At 57.5% G+C, this 16,408-nt stretch overlaps 1 protein-coding gene across 1 annotated transcript in view; it reads left to right on the forward strand.

Annotated features, from left to right (window-relative positions):
* The window catches only part of CUX1 (cut like homeobox 1), a 340,084-nt gene that overhangs the window by 286,558 nt on the left and 37,118 nt on the right, over positions 1-16,408 (forward strand). Inside the window, 9 exon segments of the mRNA XM_042921134.1 lie at positions 1,503-1,561; positions 4,576-4,624; positions 5,429-5,525; positions 6,541-7,212; positions 8,325-8,390; positions 9,750-9,851; positions 12,420-13,249; positions 15,236-15,401; positions 15,895-15,951. Coding sequence (XP_042777068.1) covers positions 1,503-1,561; positions 4,576-4,624; positions 5,429-5,525; positions 6,541-7,212; positions 8,325-8,390; positions 9,750-9,851; positions 12,420-13,249; positions 15,236-15,401; positions 15,895-15,951 — 2,098 coding nt within the window.

The raw sequence follows: 16,408 nt of genomic DNA on the forward strand, positions 1-16,408 counted from the left end.
AAGGAACTAGGGCAGAGCAGTTTTACACCATGGAAATACACAAGAAACTGCCAGCAAAGACGACAGGAAAAGAGGAGCGAAATGAGTTTAGCTTACAGAACACCCGAATCCTTGAACAGCAGGCAGATTGAGATGCACGTTGAGCATCCAGCCCGATGGGCCGGATGGGCATGTCCTCCCCAAACTCTAGAACATTCTCACCCGGACTTAAACTGTAGCCGCGGTCGTGGCTGGCCACGCAGAACCCTGTAGATGGGAAGGCGCTGTGGATTCTGCCCCCCAGGCCCGGAAACCTGCTAAATCGTCTGCCATCCCCTGCCCCAGCTGGGTCTGTCTCCTTCCCCTTTGCAGGAGGTCACAAGCAAACTAGTCCAAACACCCTCACGGAGGAGCACGTCCTCTGCCCACCACCCGCAGCTAACGGCCTCTCCTGGCAAGAAAGCCCTGCAGAGCTCTGTGCAAACCGATTACATCAATGCCCCGTGAGTTCGCAGACCCTGATGGAGCACGTCAGAGCGTCATCCTATCAGGGGAGCGTGTCACCTCGCCCTCCCTCTAAAGGGCACGCGAGGGCCGGGGAGTCGGCTGCGCCCCGCCTTGGCCCTGCTGGCCAGCTGCCCTCCGAGGGTCCTCCCGTGCCAGCGCTCCACGACGAAGGGCTCGAACCCCTTGTCAGCAGGGTCCTCGCCAGAGGTGTTGACATGCGACTGACTGCCTGTGTCAGCTTGCCTAATGTATTTCGGGAAAAGCCACGCGCTGATTTTAAAGTGCTGAGAACTTCTCTCCGTCCTGTTTGCCATTTCACGGTATTTCATACAAAATGGCCTTTTCTTGTTCTGTTTTCCATTTACGTAAAGCCTTGTCCCACCTCGGTTAAGTTTTATGCTCCGCTGTGTGTGACCACGCCTGCACGCGGGCCCATTCACACCCGACCGTGCCCGCTCACACACACGCGCACGCCGGACCGGAAGCGTGAGGGCCAAAAGGCGACCCCTACGTGTCACCACCATTCACTTCTAGGTGCCGGTGTTCCCTCTCAGGGACGGCTGGATGGCTTAGAGGGAGTGCAGTCGGCGATGGCTGTCCCAGTCCGGACAGGCTGCCATAACACAACATCCTAAACCAGGGGTGTAAGCCACAAACATTTTATTCTCAGAGTTCTGGAGGCTGGGAAGTCCAGCATCAAGGCTCTGGCAAATTCCGCATACGGTGAGGGCTTCTCTCCTGGTTCACGGACTGCCGTCTGTCCGCCCACTGTGTCCTCACGTTCCTAGCAGGGCAAGGGAGCTCTGCGGGGTCTCTTTCGTGAGGGTGCTGATCTCATCCATGGGGCTCTCCCCTCACGCCCCCGTCACCCCCGAAGACCCCGCCTCCTCACACCATCACCTTGGGGGTCGGGATGCGATACACGAATTTGGGGGGGGGGCACAGACATTTGTTCCGTAGCCAAGTCCGCCCACCTGTTTCAGACACAGCCACTAATAAAGTTCCTCTGTTTGCAGCAACTGGAAGAAAAACTCAAAGGACAGGCTGACTATGAGGAAGTGAAGAAAGAACTAAGGTAAGTGTGGAGACGCCTGCTCGGCCACCCGCCAGTCGGGGCTCCTCAGCGACATTTGCTCAGGAGACTCTGCACCAGGAATGGGTGGGGGGACCAGCCACGGGTCCTTGCCCCGGGCCGCCCAGAGCCATGGGCGTTTGCACTCAGGCCTGTGCCTGAATTCTCCGGACTTTCCATAAAACTCTGCGCGTTTAAAGTAGGCCAGCACGCACAGAATCAAAGGAGACGTTGCCTTTCAAGCAATTATAAAACACAGGGCCATGTTGCAGACAGAAGTTCCCTGAACAGGAGCAGAGCAGGGAAATGCTTTCCCGTCGAAAGAGTTCCCGTGGCCTCCCACCCCCTGCCCACCTGCAGGTGCCAGGACTTTCTTCTCCCAATGTCCAGTTTCCCCTCCGAGAGGCAACAGCTAAAAGCCTGTCACCCCTCCAGTGCTAACGTTTACACTCTCAAGGTGAAGTCCCCTCCCCACGCCCGGCCTCCCTGCCTCCCCCTGCCTTCTCAGACTCCCTGCCCCCCCCCCCCAAGGTCGCCCAGCCCTGGAGTTCATGGGCAGCCCCCACAGTGCAAAGGGTCCACTTCTCCCCCAGTCTGGCCGCAGAGTCTGTCCCTGAGCGTCCCTGCCTCCGTGGCTGGGCCCTCAAACACTGCGAAGACAGCCACCCGGCCCTCCAGGCCTGTGGTCTCCACTGCTGCTGGAATGAGGGTCCTTCTGCTCCCCGCCAACCCCTCCGCAGACCTCCTGGCGTCCCGCAGCCTCCCCTTTGGCCTCCGGATCCCCACTCTGATCCTGGCATCTCCCTCCCGCCTCTCCGGGCTGACCCTCCCCCTGCACCTCGGGCCCCCTCCCCCTCCCCTGCCAACCCACCAGCTCCTCTCTCTTGCTGACATTTTTAACTTCTCCTTTTAAAATAGGCCACACCCCCTCGCCATGCTGTTCTTTGTATTCTTAATGATCCCTCGGGTTTGCCAAAAAGCCCACGGGAAGGCCTCTTCGACCTTCTTGCCACCAGGTCTCCCGTCGCCCTGGCTGGGCCACGAACGCTTCCGGCCTCCCAAGGGAGTTGCCTGCAGGCGGCTCCCCAGCCCCACGCCCAGCGCAGCTCTCCCCGCACAGTCTCGCCCCCTCTGGCCACAGGCAGCCTCGCAACCCCTCCGTGGCCACCCGTACACCTGCCGACACGCAGATCCAGCCGTGGGGCGTTCGTTACTTACCCGTCCGGCCTTCTAGATCTGCCTCTCTCGTCCCCACGTCCCCTCCTCCCTCTCTTCCTCCCACGCAAAAGGAAACATTGTGTGCCTTCTAGTGTCGAGTCAGAAAACTCTGATGCGAAGGCCTTCGCCCCCAGCCCAGCCGCTGCACGCCGGCCCCCGTCCCCTCCCAGAACTGCACCCGTATTCCTGGAGGCCCTTTCTGTCGCACCTGCGCGCACCAAGGCCCCACCTCAGCCCCACATCTGCATCCGAACGCCCCATTGGGATGGCTTTGCTGCTGAAATGTGTTCAACCCAAGTGCCCTCCCAAACACACGCCTCAGTCCCCACACCCGTCCCCTCCGCGGGCTCCCTGCCCACCTTGGTGGTCTGTAAAATACCCTGCTCCTTCCAGGCCTTTGTGAGACACTGACTCCTCCTGAGACAGACCCCGTCTCCAACCCAATGGGATTTCTGCCGCCAGGGGGACCCACCAGGTTTTCACTTTCACACACTCTTTGGATTTTGTCTTCTAAGCACATGGCAGCCGACGGAGTCCACACGGGTGAGGGGCAGAGTGGCTCCGATCCTCCCGAGTGCCAGGCACCTAATAGGTCATCGGTAAAGATTTGCTGAATAAATTGAAAAGATACTGGTGTTTGGGGTCTACGCTCATAGGCTCACTCCGGTCTTTTGTTACACGATGTTAAAGATCTCAGACAAGAATATAGTTGCGCACACGAAGGCCATAAAAAAAGACAAGTTCCAGACTGCTCGTCACTTCTCTCCCGGCTGATGCAGTGGGGCCCCGAGTTCTTATTATTTTCAATAGCTCACCATAAAATAAAATTATGAGGTTCCCTCCCCCCCGCTCCACCCCTCCCCGCAGCTGCTCTTCCGTTCCTGTTTTGTTAGTCTACGTGACGAGGGCCACTCTGAAGATATAACCACAGATAAACTAAGCCGTCAGCTCCTTACTGGCTGCCACGGTGGCAGTGGCAGAGCGTGGTCTCCTGGGGCCCTGGGCATTTTTACACCATGCTCTCTCTGTGACACTTCCGTGGAGCTTAAAGAGGGCAGGGGCCAGAGTCACAGCCGTAAGAACTCTGGGAGAGCACAGGTGGCCCACTGCCTGGGACTACGGAGGCTCTCACTCACCTTCCCGAGCTCCTGGGGCCACGTGGACTCACAGAAAGGAAAGGGTGTCCCCTTAAATAGTGGTTCTGGGCACCTGCACTCAACTCGGCTGTGGGACTTGTTGAAACAGGCCTGGACGAAGTGATTTCAGTGATAAGGAGGACAAAGGAGAAATAGTCCTGCTCCCCCACACCGCCAGGGGCTACAGAGTAGGTCTGCGACCAGCCTTTGAGCCATCCAACTTGGGACCTTGCTCTTTGACCATTTCCCCGGGGCCCAGGTGCCAGGCACCAAGCGAGCGTCTGGCCCCGGGAGCAGGTAGGAGGGATGAGCTTTCTCTCCCTGGCTTCCTTCTTACAACCTTAACATTCCCTGTACGCTTGACAAATACATTCCACTTGCAACAATGTTATGTCTGTGTTCAACTTTAAAATTATACTCTGAACAGCCCTGGTGTGATTCCATATGGAATGATTTACATGCTGGGCAAGAAACTTTTGCGGGCCAACTGCTAGTTGAATAGCTATTCTAGAGACACTATCAGATGATAATGCTGCCAGGGAGGTGGTTAGAGCTCTCGGTTCCTCGGTTCCTGGAGTGCAGGAAACTGATGTCAGTGCTCGTGAGTGTGGCGGTTGTCAAAGGTACGCGGGGGAAATGACTGCTCTGTCTTGCTCTTCACAGCATTCTGAAATCCATGGAGTTTGCACCGTCCGAGGGAGCTGGGACACAGGTACACGGTCTCATTTGCTTTCAGTGTGTGCGAGGGTCAGCTCGCCGTGCTCACTCGTCCGTCCCCGGGCGAGCATCACGAGCTCGAGATGTCTATGAAACCTCCCACCTGCAGCTGACGAGCAATTTCTCAGGAACCTTAAGCAAGTTCAGGCACGTTATCTTTAATGTAAAAAGAGGCAAGAAGAGAAGAGTCAGTGTTTTCCAAACTGGTAACTCAGTTCACGTGACACTGTGATTTAACTCGGGCGGGCACTAAGAACATGGCTAAAAACAGTCTGAGATTATGTCAGAGACCCGCCCAAAATGGACTGGCTTTTATTATCTGCTGCCTCACGTGGAAAAGGGACGGGGCAAGATGACAGCGGCACATTGTCTACCTGGTGGCCGCGTAGACTTTGAGGCACCAAACGGAAGCCCACTCCTGATGCCCAGACGGCAGCTGACCCTTTGGGGCGGGCAACCTCTGCAGTGACCTTCGGACAGCCAGTTCTAATGCCCAATGAGGCACAGGTCTAGACCCCCTGGACGTGGGGACGGAATAGAGCATGATTAGTTGTCTAGAAGCCACGTGGACGTAAAAGAAGACGTAAAAGCTCCAGGTGGAACGAATTCCTTTGGAAAGGGACTCGAGCGTTTCCCACGTGCGCGTGACCATCTTCAGGGGAAGGCAGACCTCTGTAACGTATCGGAGTCAGCCGAGTCGGGCGCACGAGCCATCAGAGCAGGGGGTGTGGGGTTCTGGTGGCCCCGGGGAGCGGGAGGGTGGCCGGCCCCGCGGTGAGCCCTGCTCTGCCCCATCTAGGACGCATCCAAGCCCCTGGAGGTGCTGCTGCTGGAGAAGAACCGCTCGCTGCAGTCCGAGAATGCCGCGCTGCGCATCTCCAACAGCGACCTGAGCGGTAGGTGGACGGCATCGCGTGCCGTGCTCGGTCCCTTCCGGGGGTCGAGGAAGAGGAAGGTGAACCGTGAGTCTGGGCCGATGCATGACGGGAACATCACCGGTTGATGACAGCCTTGACTAATGAGTGCTTGGTCTCCTCCTGGTCCTCCTCACTGCTCCTCCCCTCCCCTCCCCGCCCCGCTTAAAGATGGTCAAGGCCGGATGTGTGGCCGCAGAGCGCCTGCGGAGGTCAGTTAGAGCCAGTGTTGCAGGACATCCAGGAGGGACACTCGGAGGATGTTGGCTTTTCTGGTCTTTTCCCAGTTGTGCGGCCTCTCTCTTGTGGTGTTTTCCGGGGCTGCTTGCGGAGGCCCGGCCCTTCCAGCCTCAGTGGAGCTTTTCTTCCTTCGTCAGGTTTTCCTTGGGAGCGCATCCCCCATCCTTAGCCTTTCTTTGCTCGTCCCAAAATGGTGGCGTCACTGACTGCTTCTGGTTTTGGCAGCTGGTAAACCGTTTAACAGTGTCTCGGGCTCCGATGATATTTCGTTCTTAAAATGTGCGTGCCTTCGATCGAGTGGACTCGGTACAGTGCATTCGCCTCAGAGCAAGTGGTGTGAGAGAACCCGTTGGTCCCAAAATGTCAGTGTTTGCTGCTCCTCAGGTGGGGCCCTTCTGGTAATAGCTCGAATGCTAGCGGCCCGATCAGAGGCCCCGCGACCTGTCGACTCTTTACTGTGTGTGGTACCGGCTCCTTGTCACTTTAGGACTTTAAATCTATGTCGAGGGGACTCTCCAGGCTGCAACGTACAAGAAAGGTGCAAACATGAAATGCATGTTGCTTGTTTCGGGGGGCCTCGTTTGGCTAATTTAAAAATTCAATTGAAAAACAGACCAACACACCTCATTGGCCCTTGTAAAATCTGCACTTTTTGGTTTTTTTTTTTCCCTTTTGTGGGGCAAACTCTGCATTTTGGTCTTGGTTTTTTTTCCCTTTTGAATCCCCCATAATGCATTATGTTTGCCCTTCCTTGTAGGGTCAGCCAGGAGAAAAGGGAAAGACCAGCCTGAGAGTCAGCGTCCTGGACCTTTGCCGGCCTCCCCTCCTCCTCAGTTGCCCCGCAACACGGGGGAGCAGGCTTCAAATACTAATGGTACACACCAGTTCTCACCAACGGGGTTAACGCAAGACTTTTTCAGCTCATCCCTGGCAAGCCCCAGCCTGCCCCTGGCTTCTACGGGAAAATTTGCACTAAACTCTCTCCTCCAGCGACAGCTAATGCAGTCCTTCTACTCCAAGGCCATGCAGGAAGCAGGAAGCACAAGCGTGATTTTTTCAACAGGTCCATACAGCACAAACTCCATATCTTCCCAAAGTCCATTACAACAAAGCCCAGATGTAAATGGCATGGCCCCGTCTCCCAGCCAGTCAGAAAGTGCTGGGAGCGTCTCCGAGGGCGAGGAGATAGACACTGCGGAAATCGCCCGGCAGGTGAAGGAACAGTTGATCAAGCACAATATCGGACAGCGCATTTTCGGACATTATGTCTTGGGACTGTCTCAGGGGTCCGTGAGCGAGATTCTGGCCCGGCCCAAGCCATGGAATAAACTGACCGTTCGCGGCAAGGAGCCCTTTCACAAGATGAAGCAGTTCCTCTCGGACGAGCAGAACATCCTGGCTCTTCGCAGCATCCAAGGCAGACAAAGAGGTGAGAGGCTCTCGCGGGGTGGTGCCAGCGTGCGAGCCCGGCACGGAGTTGTGTGTGAGTGCGCGTGCGCGTGTGTGTGAGCTGAACCGTCCGTGCGTCACAGCAGGTAAAATTCCGTTCGCCGCTACCATCTCTGGGGTCCGAAGGTCGGCGGCATGAGCCGGAGCCGACAGATACGGGGGGCCTGGCCTCTGACACTCGCTCAGCCCCCCGCATGTAGTAAACTCAGAACTAAAGCGCCACCCGTCAAATCGGACGGAATCGCATCCTGTACAGCGTCCCGACGCGTGTCGCGTCCAGCGGTCCGATTGGCGGTGGGCGCTGGCCTCACGTGGGAGGAGCCCTCGGGTAGCGCCAGGCCCCAGCACAGCAGCAGCAGCCGGCGGGGAGAGCGTAGCAGCCACGTGCCCCTCCTCTTCCCACGCACACGGGGGGTGTGTCCCGTGGCCAGCTCTCTCCCGGTGTGACCTTCCATTAGTGGTTCCTTTAGCCGAAACCAGCCAGACACCAGCCTGCCTTGAGTAAGATCCGTGAAAGCTCTATGAAAACCGCCTTCCTCCCCCACCCTCCACAAATATGACAGCCACTCCTATCCCTGATGGAAAGAATCCCCTTCCCTCCCGAACGACGGGATCATTCCGCTCGACCAGCAGTGGTAGAGAAAGGTAGTCTTACCAGACACACTGGAGACGCAGCAAACAGGGAAGGGAGACGCTTTCAGGAGCGTCGATTTGCACAGGGCACGTTGAGCTTTCTGTGGCGATGTTAACTGAAATTGACTGTCTTTGGATGATTAATGTGAGCTTTGTGCCGGGGGCTGGTGGGCGACGCGCTCGGCGGCAGGCGGTGCCCCCTCCCTTTGACCCTCACGGCTTCGGTGCCGTGGGCCACTCCTTAGGTCTGTCTGATCTTCCACAGCAGGGCCTTGGCCTCTGCGGGCCGGCCGGCCAGGGAAGGGCCTCTCGAAGTTTCTAGTACCTCCCGAGGTGTACAGGAAGCCCTGAGCCCTTTCTGTAGTGACAGGAGGCTCAGACGTCATGTCACACAGCCCATATCGTCAACGCCACCGTCCCCCTGATTGTTTTGTTCTTACCACACTTGTTTTTCAACAGAGAATCCAGGCCAGAGCCTGAACAGACTATTTCAGGAAGTACCGAAACGAAGAAATGGGTCTGAAGGTATGTCGCAGGCAGGTGTTTTTCTTTGCAGTTAGTAAAAACCTAGGAAGCAGCATGTCCTTAGCTGTGCATTTGGGTTAAAACTGTGCAGTGTGATTCTGGCCTGGAACCTGATGGAAAAACAGCTAGTAAGTATAAAACAAAGCACGGGTTCAAGTACGCACGGTCCCTTCCTCCCCAGCTGCCCGCACCCTACTGGGTGCGCAAGAGGTGAGGCGGGGGAAGCACCGCTAAGAACCAGCCCCCACCCCCACCCCCACCCCGGACCAGCCCAGCCCCCCGCTCAGGTGCAAATTACACCTTTCCCCGTTTTCTCAGAAGCAGCCAAGAGCTAACGACTTTCGCTCTGAGAAAAATCAGGTGACCGAGGCAATGAGATACTGCTGCTTCCTCGTACTTCCTTTTAACTCTGAAATACGTTAAAGGTGCTACGGAGTGGACAGATCCCCAGTGTCATTATCGGTTCTCCTCTGGGCCCTGGCGAGCCAACCCCCACTGTGCTCCTGGGCGCTGCATCTTCACAGGGGCCGCGCCCCAGCGGTGTGCTTGTCTGGCAGTGGTTTGGTGCGGCGGTGGCCTTACTTAGCAGGGAAGTGGAGGATGAAAATACGCGGAAGGCTTCCAGAAAGAACTGGGGCCAGCTCCCCCCCGCCCCCGCCCCCGCCCCCCGGGCCGCAGTAGCTTCGGTGCCTCCGTGCACGTGGCTACTCTGCAGAGCGTCCCCCTGTGACCCAGAGACGGAATTCTTGCCCTGGAGGGAATCTCTGCAGGCTTCTGTCCTCGTTCACGAATTTTTAAGACCCGGCATGGGATGATAGAGCCGAAATGTTAAATCTTCACCCTCTTCACCTTGTACATGCAAATGACCGATAGGCGATCAGCCTCAGCCCTGCCCCCTCCTCTCCCATCTCTGCTCTTTGCGATCCGGCGTCCCACAGACGCACAGAACCTCGAGCGTAGTCCCAGGCCAAGACAGCCGTTGAGGCTGCGTTTAAAGGGCTCGCGGGCACCACTGCCTTCTGATCCCTCGTCTGTTTTTGTGCCGGATTAAGTGATGTGCTCTCCCTGGCCCCAGCCCACGGGTGCCGTCCAGTTTGGGTAAACGTGAGAGCTTGTACCGCTGGCCAGATAACACCAGGGAGATTCAGCAGGAGCCCTTCCTGCGCGGGGCCGCAGTACCTGCTGTGAAGTTGCACGCACAGCAGATACGGGTAAAGGGGAGGCCACGCCTGCCTCCGTAACCGTCACCGGCCTCAACTCGGGAGCTATTGATCAGAATGACATCTTCGTGCAGCACTGATTTTTTGGTTGTTGTTCCACGGGTGGGCTTGATGTCATTGGTATGGCTTCTCCCTGCAGGTAACATCACGACCCGGATCCGAGCCTCCGAGACCGGGTCCGATGAAGCAATCAAGTCCATCCTGGAACAAGCCAAAAGAGAGCTGCAGGTGCAGAAAACCGGTACGGATTCCACTTTTTTGACCACTGCCTTCCAAACTCAGAAGAATTGTCCTAAGGGTTCTGGTTAGCAGTAATTAATCTTAAAAAAAAAAAAAAAAAAAAAAAAAAAAAAAAAAAAAAACGAAAACAAAAACAACAGTGTATGTTTTCAGGCATTTGGGCAAGCACGGAGGGAAACAGATCTGTGTGATCTGAATGTTGCCACTAGTGACCGCTCTTTTTATAATGTCATTTCCTAGCACTTGACTCAAGAACGTACCTTCGGCCTAGACTCTCCTTGACTTAAACAAGTGAACAAGTAGTTGGTATCAGATTTCCTTCTTTAAATGCCATCCAGGCTTCGTTATTTGGATATATACTTGACTAAGCACTGAAAAAGAGCGGCCAGAAAATAAATCCTAAGCTCCTTCATGGGATGAACGCGGCTGGGGAGGGGTGTCTGAGTGCAGGAGGTCGGCCTCAGGAACCGGCCCTCGGAGCTCCCGCGCCCCCGCTGAGTTGGAATTGAGAGGCACACGGTGCTGTAGGTTCAGCTCAGACCCTCTGCCGGAGAGGAGACTGAGTGCCTGACTTCTCTCGCTCTGGGGTTCAACGTATGGACACACACCCGCCCCGTCCCCACGAAACCCCTGCTCTGCAGAGCCCTTCCACCGCAGACCTGGCCACTGGGCTCCCGCCAGGCCTGGCCACGGGCAGCCGTGGCAGCTGAGGACGGGCCGCCACCTGGTCACTCCCCTGATCACTGGGCCTTCTCCCCAGGCCACCCCATTCCCACATGACGTATTCAGAGGTGAGCTCGGGGCTCCCTTCTGGGAACCAGGCCTGGGCTTGGGTCTTTACCCGCCCCCCATCCTACTCAAACCGAGTCCTCACCACCGCCCCGGAAGATGGATTTTGTTATCCTGTTATGCTTGATTAGCAAACTCGGGCTCCAAGGGAGAACGGTATGCCCAGGTACATTAAATGGCAGGTCCTAGATGCAAATCCTCGTCCCTCAGCTCTGTCCCGGCACATTCCCCTCCGCCTCCTTGCAGGGACCCCAGAGTGGTGGGTGGGGGACTGGCCTGTGAGGCCTCAAGCCTGACCGTAGGTGGACCTTCCCTCTGGTGCGGTTCCTACCCTCAAGACCAGAGTGGACGTTTAAGCCGGCCCCTCGTCGGGTGGCTGAACAGCCGAGAAGCTTGGCCGGGCCCCCCTGCAGGGGGAGATAGCCCCAAATTGAGAGCGGAAAGGCCCACTTTGAGGGGTGGCTCGAGCCATGCCCTGCCCCCTTCCGCGAGCCGCAGTTGTGCCTGCCTGCCCCCGGTCGTGTGCGCTAGAGGAGGAGGGCCTTCTGTCACCCAGTGAAACCAAGTCCCCGAGAGGCCTAAAAGGTTGCCTCTGGTATCTGAAGCATTTTTTGGCCCCATTAACGTGGGTAAGGAGCCGGCTTAATGTGATTCCTTCCCCCAGACGTGAAGGTGTCTTAGAGTTGGAGCAGGTGTGGGGGCGGGGTTCAGTTCCGTGCTTCTCAGCCAGGGCCTTGCTCCACAGTCATCTGGGAGCGCTGGGTGCTGGGGCGCCTGGGTGGCTCAGTTGGTCGAGTGTCTAACTCTTGGTTTCAGCTCAGGTCATGATCTCACAGTTCATGAGTTCGAGCCCCACATTGGGCTCTGTGCTGACAGTGAGGAGCCTGCTTGGGATTTTCTCTCTGTGTCCCTTCCCACTCGCTCTCTCTGTCTCTCTCGAAATACATAAACTTTAAAAAAAATTTTTTTTAAATGCGGTGCTGGTCCAGGCCCCCACCTGCCTACTCAGTCAGCCACTTCAGGGCTGGGGCCTGGGCATGTGCGTTTTAACAAGCCCAATGGGCGGTTCTGGGGCACAGCCCTAGTCAGGAGCCCTTGATCTAGACCAGTACCCATCCCAAGCTTGCAGACGGAAATCCTGAGGCCTAGCAGTGCCCCGCGATCCCCCCAAGGTCGCAGCCCCCGGTTCTGGACCAGGGCCTACCCGCTGTCCCCCGCCACCATCCTGGGCCTCTCTATTGCTGGCCACACCACCGTCCCCTGCCCAGAGGAAAATAAATGTGAGCCAACCCAGACGCGGCCATTTATCACTGGAGACTCTCTGGTCTCACACCACAACCGTTAACAGAAATTAGGTTTCTGAAGTTTGACGAAACCACTACAATTTTGGAATTTAGCGCACAAAAATACTGCTTACAAATCATCAAGGATTAAAAAAAAAAAAAATCACCAGGGATGACGGCACATCCCCGGGTGTTGGCCCGCTTCCCCCCCCCCCCCGCCCCCGTGACACCCCAGGATAATGAACCCTCTCAGATGGTGCGGAATAGAGGCCAGCGGTCTCGGAGCCGTGATGTTAGTCTGTCCGTCCCTGCCCGGACAGATGCACGCGTGGTTCGCTGACATAGGAAACGATGGCAGGGCAGAGCAGCTCGGGTCTCCCGGCTAATCCGCGTGTTGTGGGCGGGGCAGGTTAGACCGGAGCGGAGGGAAAGCAGCACGTTCCCACCCGCTGGGGACGGTCCCGCCGCCATCTCACCTCCGTGTTTGCTCCGTGCAGCAGAGCCGGCCCAGCCTTCTTCCGCATCCAGCAGCGGGAGCTCGGACGACGCCATCCGCTCCATCCTGCAGCAGGCCCGCCGCGAAATGGAGGCCCAGCAGGCCGCCCTCGACCCCGCCTTAAAGCCAGCGCCACTGTCCCAGGCCGACATTGCCATCCTGACCCCCAAGTTGATACCCTCCTCGCCCATGTCGTCCGTGTCCAGCTACCCTCCGCTCGCCCTCTCCCTGAAGAAGCCCCCGTCCGCCCCCGACGCCAGCGCCTCCGCTCTGCCCAACCCCCCAGCCCTCAAAAAGGAGTCCCAGGACGCGCCCGGGCTGGACCTCCAGGGAGCGGCCGAGTCTGCACAGGGCGTCCTGAGACACGTGAAGAACGAGCTGGGCCGCAGCGGCGTGTGGAAGGACCACTGGTGGAGCACCGTCCAGCCGGAGAGGAAGAGCGCCGTTCCTCCCGAGGACACCAAGCTGGAAGAAGCCAGCAGCGCGAAGGAGAAGGGCGGTGGAGGCCAGCCGCGGGCGGAGCGCGGCCAGCTCCAGGGACCCTCGTCGTCAGAGTACTGGAAGGAGTGGCCCAGTGCCGAGTCGCCGTACTCCCAGAGCTCGGAGCTGAGCCTGACCGGAGCCAGCCGCAGCGAGACGCCCCAGAACAGCCCCCTGCCCTCCTCCCCGATCGTGCCCATGTCCAAGCCCGCCAAGCCCTCGGTCCCTCCGCTGACCCCGGAGCAGTACGAGATCTACATGTACCAGGAGGTGGACACCATCGAGCTCACCCGGCAGGTGAAAGAGAAGCTGGCCAAGAACGGCATCTGCCAAAGGATCTTCGGGGAGAAGGTAAGGGGGTGGACTCGGGGACCTGGGTGTTCTCATCTCTTTTCGCTGCTATCTGGCAGCATCTGTCTGGAGGACGTGGCCGTCACCCCATTCAGTGAGCCACGGGGCAGAAAGATTTACCCACTCCCAGACTTCGGAGAGGCCGGCCGACGAATGTTCCACTGTTCGCCCCACCTGGGGCGAGACTCTGGGCTAGACCTGGGGTGAGACTCCGTGTCGCCCACCTGGGGCGAGACCTGGGGTGAGACTCCGTGTCACCCACCATGCTCCTTTAGGCTCCCAGTGACACGTGAGGGTGCGGACAGTCGCCATTTGACAGATAAGGAAAGTACAGCTCAGGAAAGTTGAAACTACATGCCCCCAGCCGGCCGGTGCCGGAGTTCAAGTCCCGTCTCTCTGCCCAGGGTGGCCCAGACACGACTCTGCAGGCTTTTTTGGCCAAAAAAGCTCTGATCCCATAGAGAGACCTAGAGAAGGAAGATGCATGTGACAGGAGAAGCTTCTGTCGTGTGATAGGCGTAATCGTACCTGTCTCCCAATTCAGCATTTTCCTGGGTCCTGTCGGCCAGATCGGTGAAGTGACCTGCCCAGAATACACAGCTAGAGGTGGCCCCGGGCACAACTGCCATGCCCGCAACTGGCCCGCAAAGCCCCTGCTTCCACCCCTTCCCTCCCTGGCTCACGAAAGTCAGTGATTTCTGAATGAGCCCCCAGACCCTTTCTGTGCCAGGCACTTCCCGGTAACAGTTTCTCGATAATGGGGATTTACCAGGCCTGTAAAAAAGAAGGTAAACATAATACCCCAGCGTTGTTTCAGATTAAGTCATTACTGAGCATAAGGAGAAGCGCTCCACTCCCCTGAAAGGCAGCCTCCCCGAGGGGTATGTGGTGGGGTCGACAGTGGCCTCTGAGGAACCCCCACGCGGGGGTCTCCCCTCCCGCCTCCCGGCCCTCCCTGCCCTGCATTGTCCTGCCTTCCGCTCAGCGTTTGCACCGAACCGTGCAGTGGATCCTTACAATATCTGATTGTGATTTCTTTGTCCTGATTTTACAAAAGGTGATGGGGCGGATAGAAGTGAGGATGAGAATTTCAAGTCCCTTGAAATTTCTAGTTCAGTGTTGTAAAAATATCATTTGAGAACATTTAAATAGACATTTGTGCTCATGCCTTAAATTTAGCAGAGACTTAATAGCGTTGAACTTGTTTGGCCCGTGAGTGCAGTTTATTCTGGAACTTGAGAACTTTTCAAAAGAGTGATCGAACGCAGCCCCTAAATATCTCTGGGCTGCATCTGTGTCCTGTGGGGGGTGTTTGTGCCCATACATATGTATGGCCATATGTGAGCGTTAAGAAAACTCGGGCATGTACGTGCAATTTGTCGGTTGTCTGCAGTGAGTTTCACTCCCAGGCTGGCGCCCCCATCGCCGCCGGCTCACCTCTGGGCCCCCACTGTCGAGCAGGATGCGGTCCGAGAGAGCAAACCTTTCTCGGTGCCGGCCCGGCCCAGCGCCACAAAGAAGACCGGCCTCCCGCACCCCGCCGGCCCCCGCCGCTCTGGCCACTAAAGGGGTCCTTGGCCCCGGCACCTCAGCCTTTCCTGGCACCTCCGGGCAAAGAGCAAGCTTTCAGCGCTTCCTCCTCGGGCTGTCGGGACGCCACCCCTGAGGCCTTGGCAGGATGGAGGCCCTGGGCGAGATCCCCTCCCCTCCTCCTCCCACCGCTCCTCTCCCTGGGAGTAGAAAGCTATGACTGTAACTAGGGCTCCCCAAGCCAGGGCCTCCGCCCGCCGGGGCCTGTGACAAGCTGATTCCCCAACCCCAGGCTGGCGCCATCCCCCGGGCAGGGGTTCCGCGCTCAGCCCCTGAAGCCCTCGCTTGGGTGTCGTCCGTCCCCACCTCTCCGTGGCCATGTGTGCATCACTAAAGCATTTGGTGGTCTCACACTAAATCCTGGGCACCGATGCATGTCTTTGGTTGCCCCACCAGGTACTGGGCCTGTCCCAGGGCAGTGTCAGTGACATGCTGTCCCGGCCGAAGCCTTGGAGCAAGCTGACCCAGAAAGGCCGAGAACCCTTCATCCGGATGCAGCTCTGGCTGAACGGCGAGCTGGGCCAGGGTGTCCTGCCTGTCCAAGGGCAACAGCAAGGGCCAGGTAAGGGCAGCCCCTCCCTGGGCTCCTGCAGATGGGGGGAAGGGAAATGCATGCAGGGGGTGGTGAGGCCACCAGCCGCGCCCTGGACTGTTGGCCGGCGCCTGGGGGTGGAGAACTGCCCCCTTCCTCCACAACCTGTTGCCATGGGACTGACTTTAGTTTTTCGGAGACAGAAAGCTGTGCCTAGCTAATTTTATAAGCAGCAGAAAATGAGTTACTAATTAGGAAAATGCTGTTTGTACATAAATATAGGTAAAAGTCAAGTAGCTAAATCAGGGAATCAGGAAAGGAAATCAGCCAGACACACAGAGGTGAAAGATACAACGGGCTCCAGCTTCTGCCTGCGTGGACCCCGAGTTCTGGCCCCCCCTGTAAGGAGCGGGACCTTTGGGAACTTTATGCCGTCTACGCTCTGCTATGCTCGGTGCGTTAGGAAGTTTTAAACCCCTGGGGTTTGTTTCCTCATTTAATTGTAACCCTTTGTCTTATTCAGTCCTCCATTCTGTGACGTCACTACAGGACCCCCAGCAGCAGGGCTGCGTGAGCTCAGGTAACTAGCGATTTCTGTTGTTTTGTGTGAAATACTTCCCTCCCTCTACGTTTCCCTGTCCTCTGGTCTGTAGCGGGGGGTCTCCGAGGATCCCTGGTTCTGGATTCGGTGAGCCGAAAACACCATATGCGGCTGGCACACTGGATTCCTCGTGGTCCTGGTTTCTAATGGACACAGGGAGAGTTAGCAGCCGCGTGAGGGTCTCCTCCAGCATTTTCCTGCTCGCCACCAAATTCTTTCATCGGCCTGTGGCTTCTAGGTGCTCAGGACCGGGGGCTGGGGTCCAAGTCAGAGATAGGTTCTGCACTCGCGGGCGCTTCCATTCTAACAGGAGGGGGCTGGACCTCTCCCGGCAGGGTCATGGGCAGGCAGAAGTTGAGTCCATCCAGAAGACCTTGGGGCCACCTGCAAGCAAGAAGGATGGGGACGAAGGAAGCCAGTAAGGGCTGAGGGTGGG

The sequence above is a fragment of the Panthera leo genome, chromosome E3 (assembly GCF_018350215.1).
Source record: "Panthera leo isolate Ple1 chromosome E3, P.leo_Ple1_pat1.1, whole genome shotgun sequence".
NCBI classification, from domain to species: Eukaryota; Metazoa; Chordata; class Mammalia; order Carnivora; family Felidae; genus Panthera; species Panthera leo.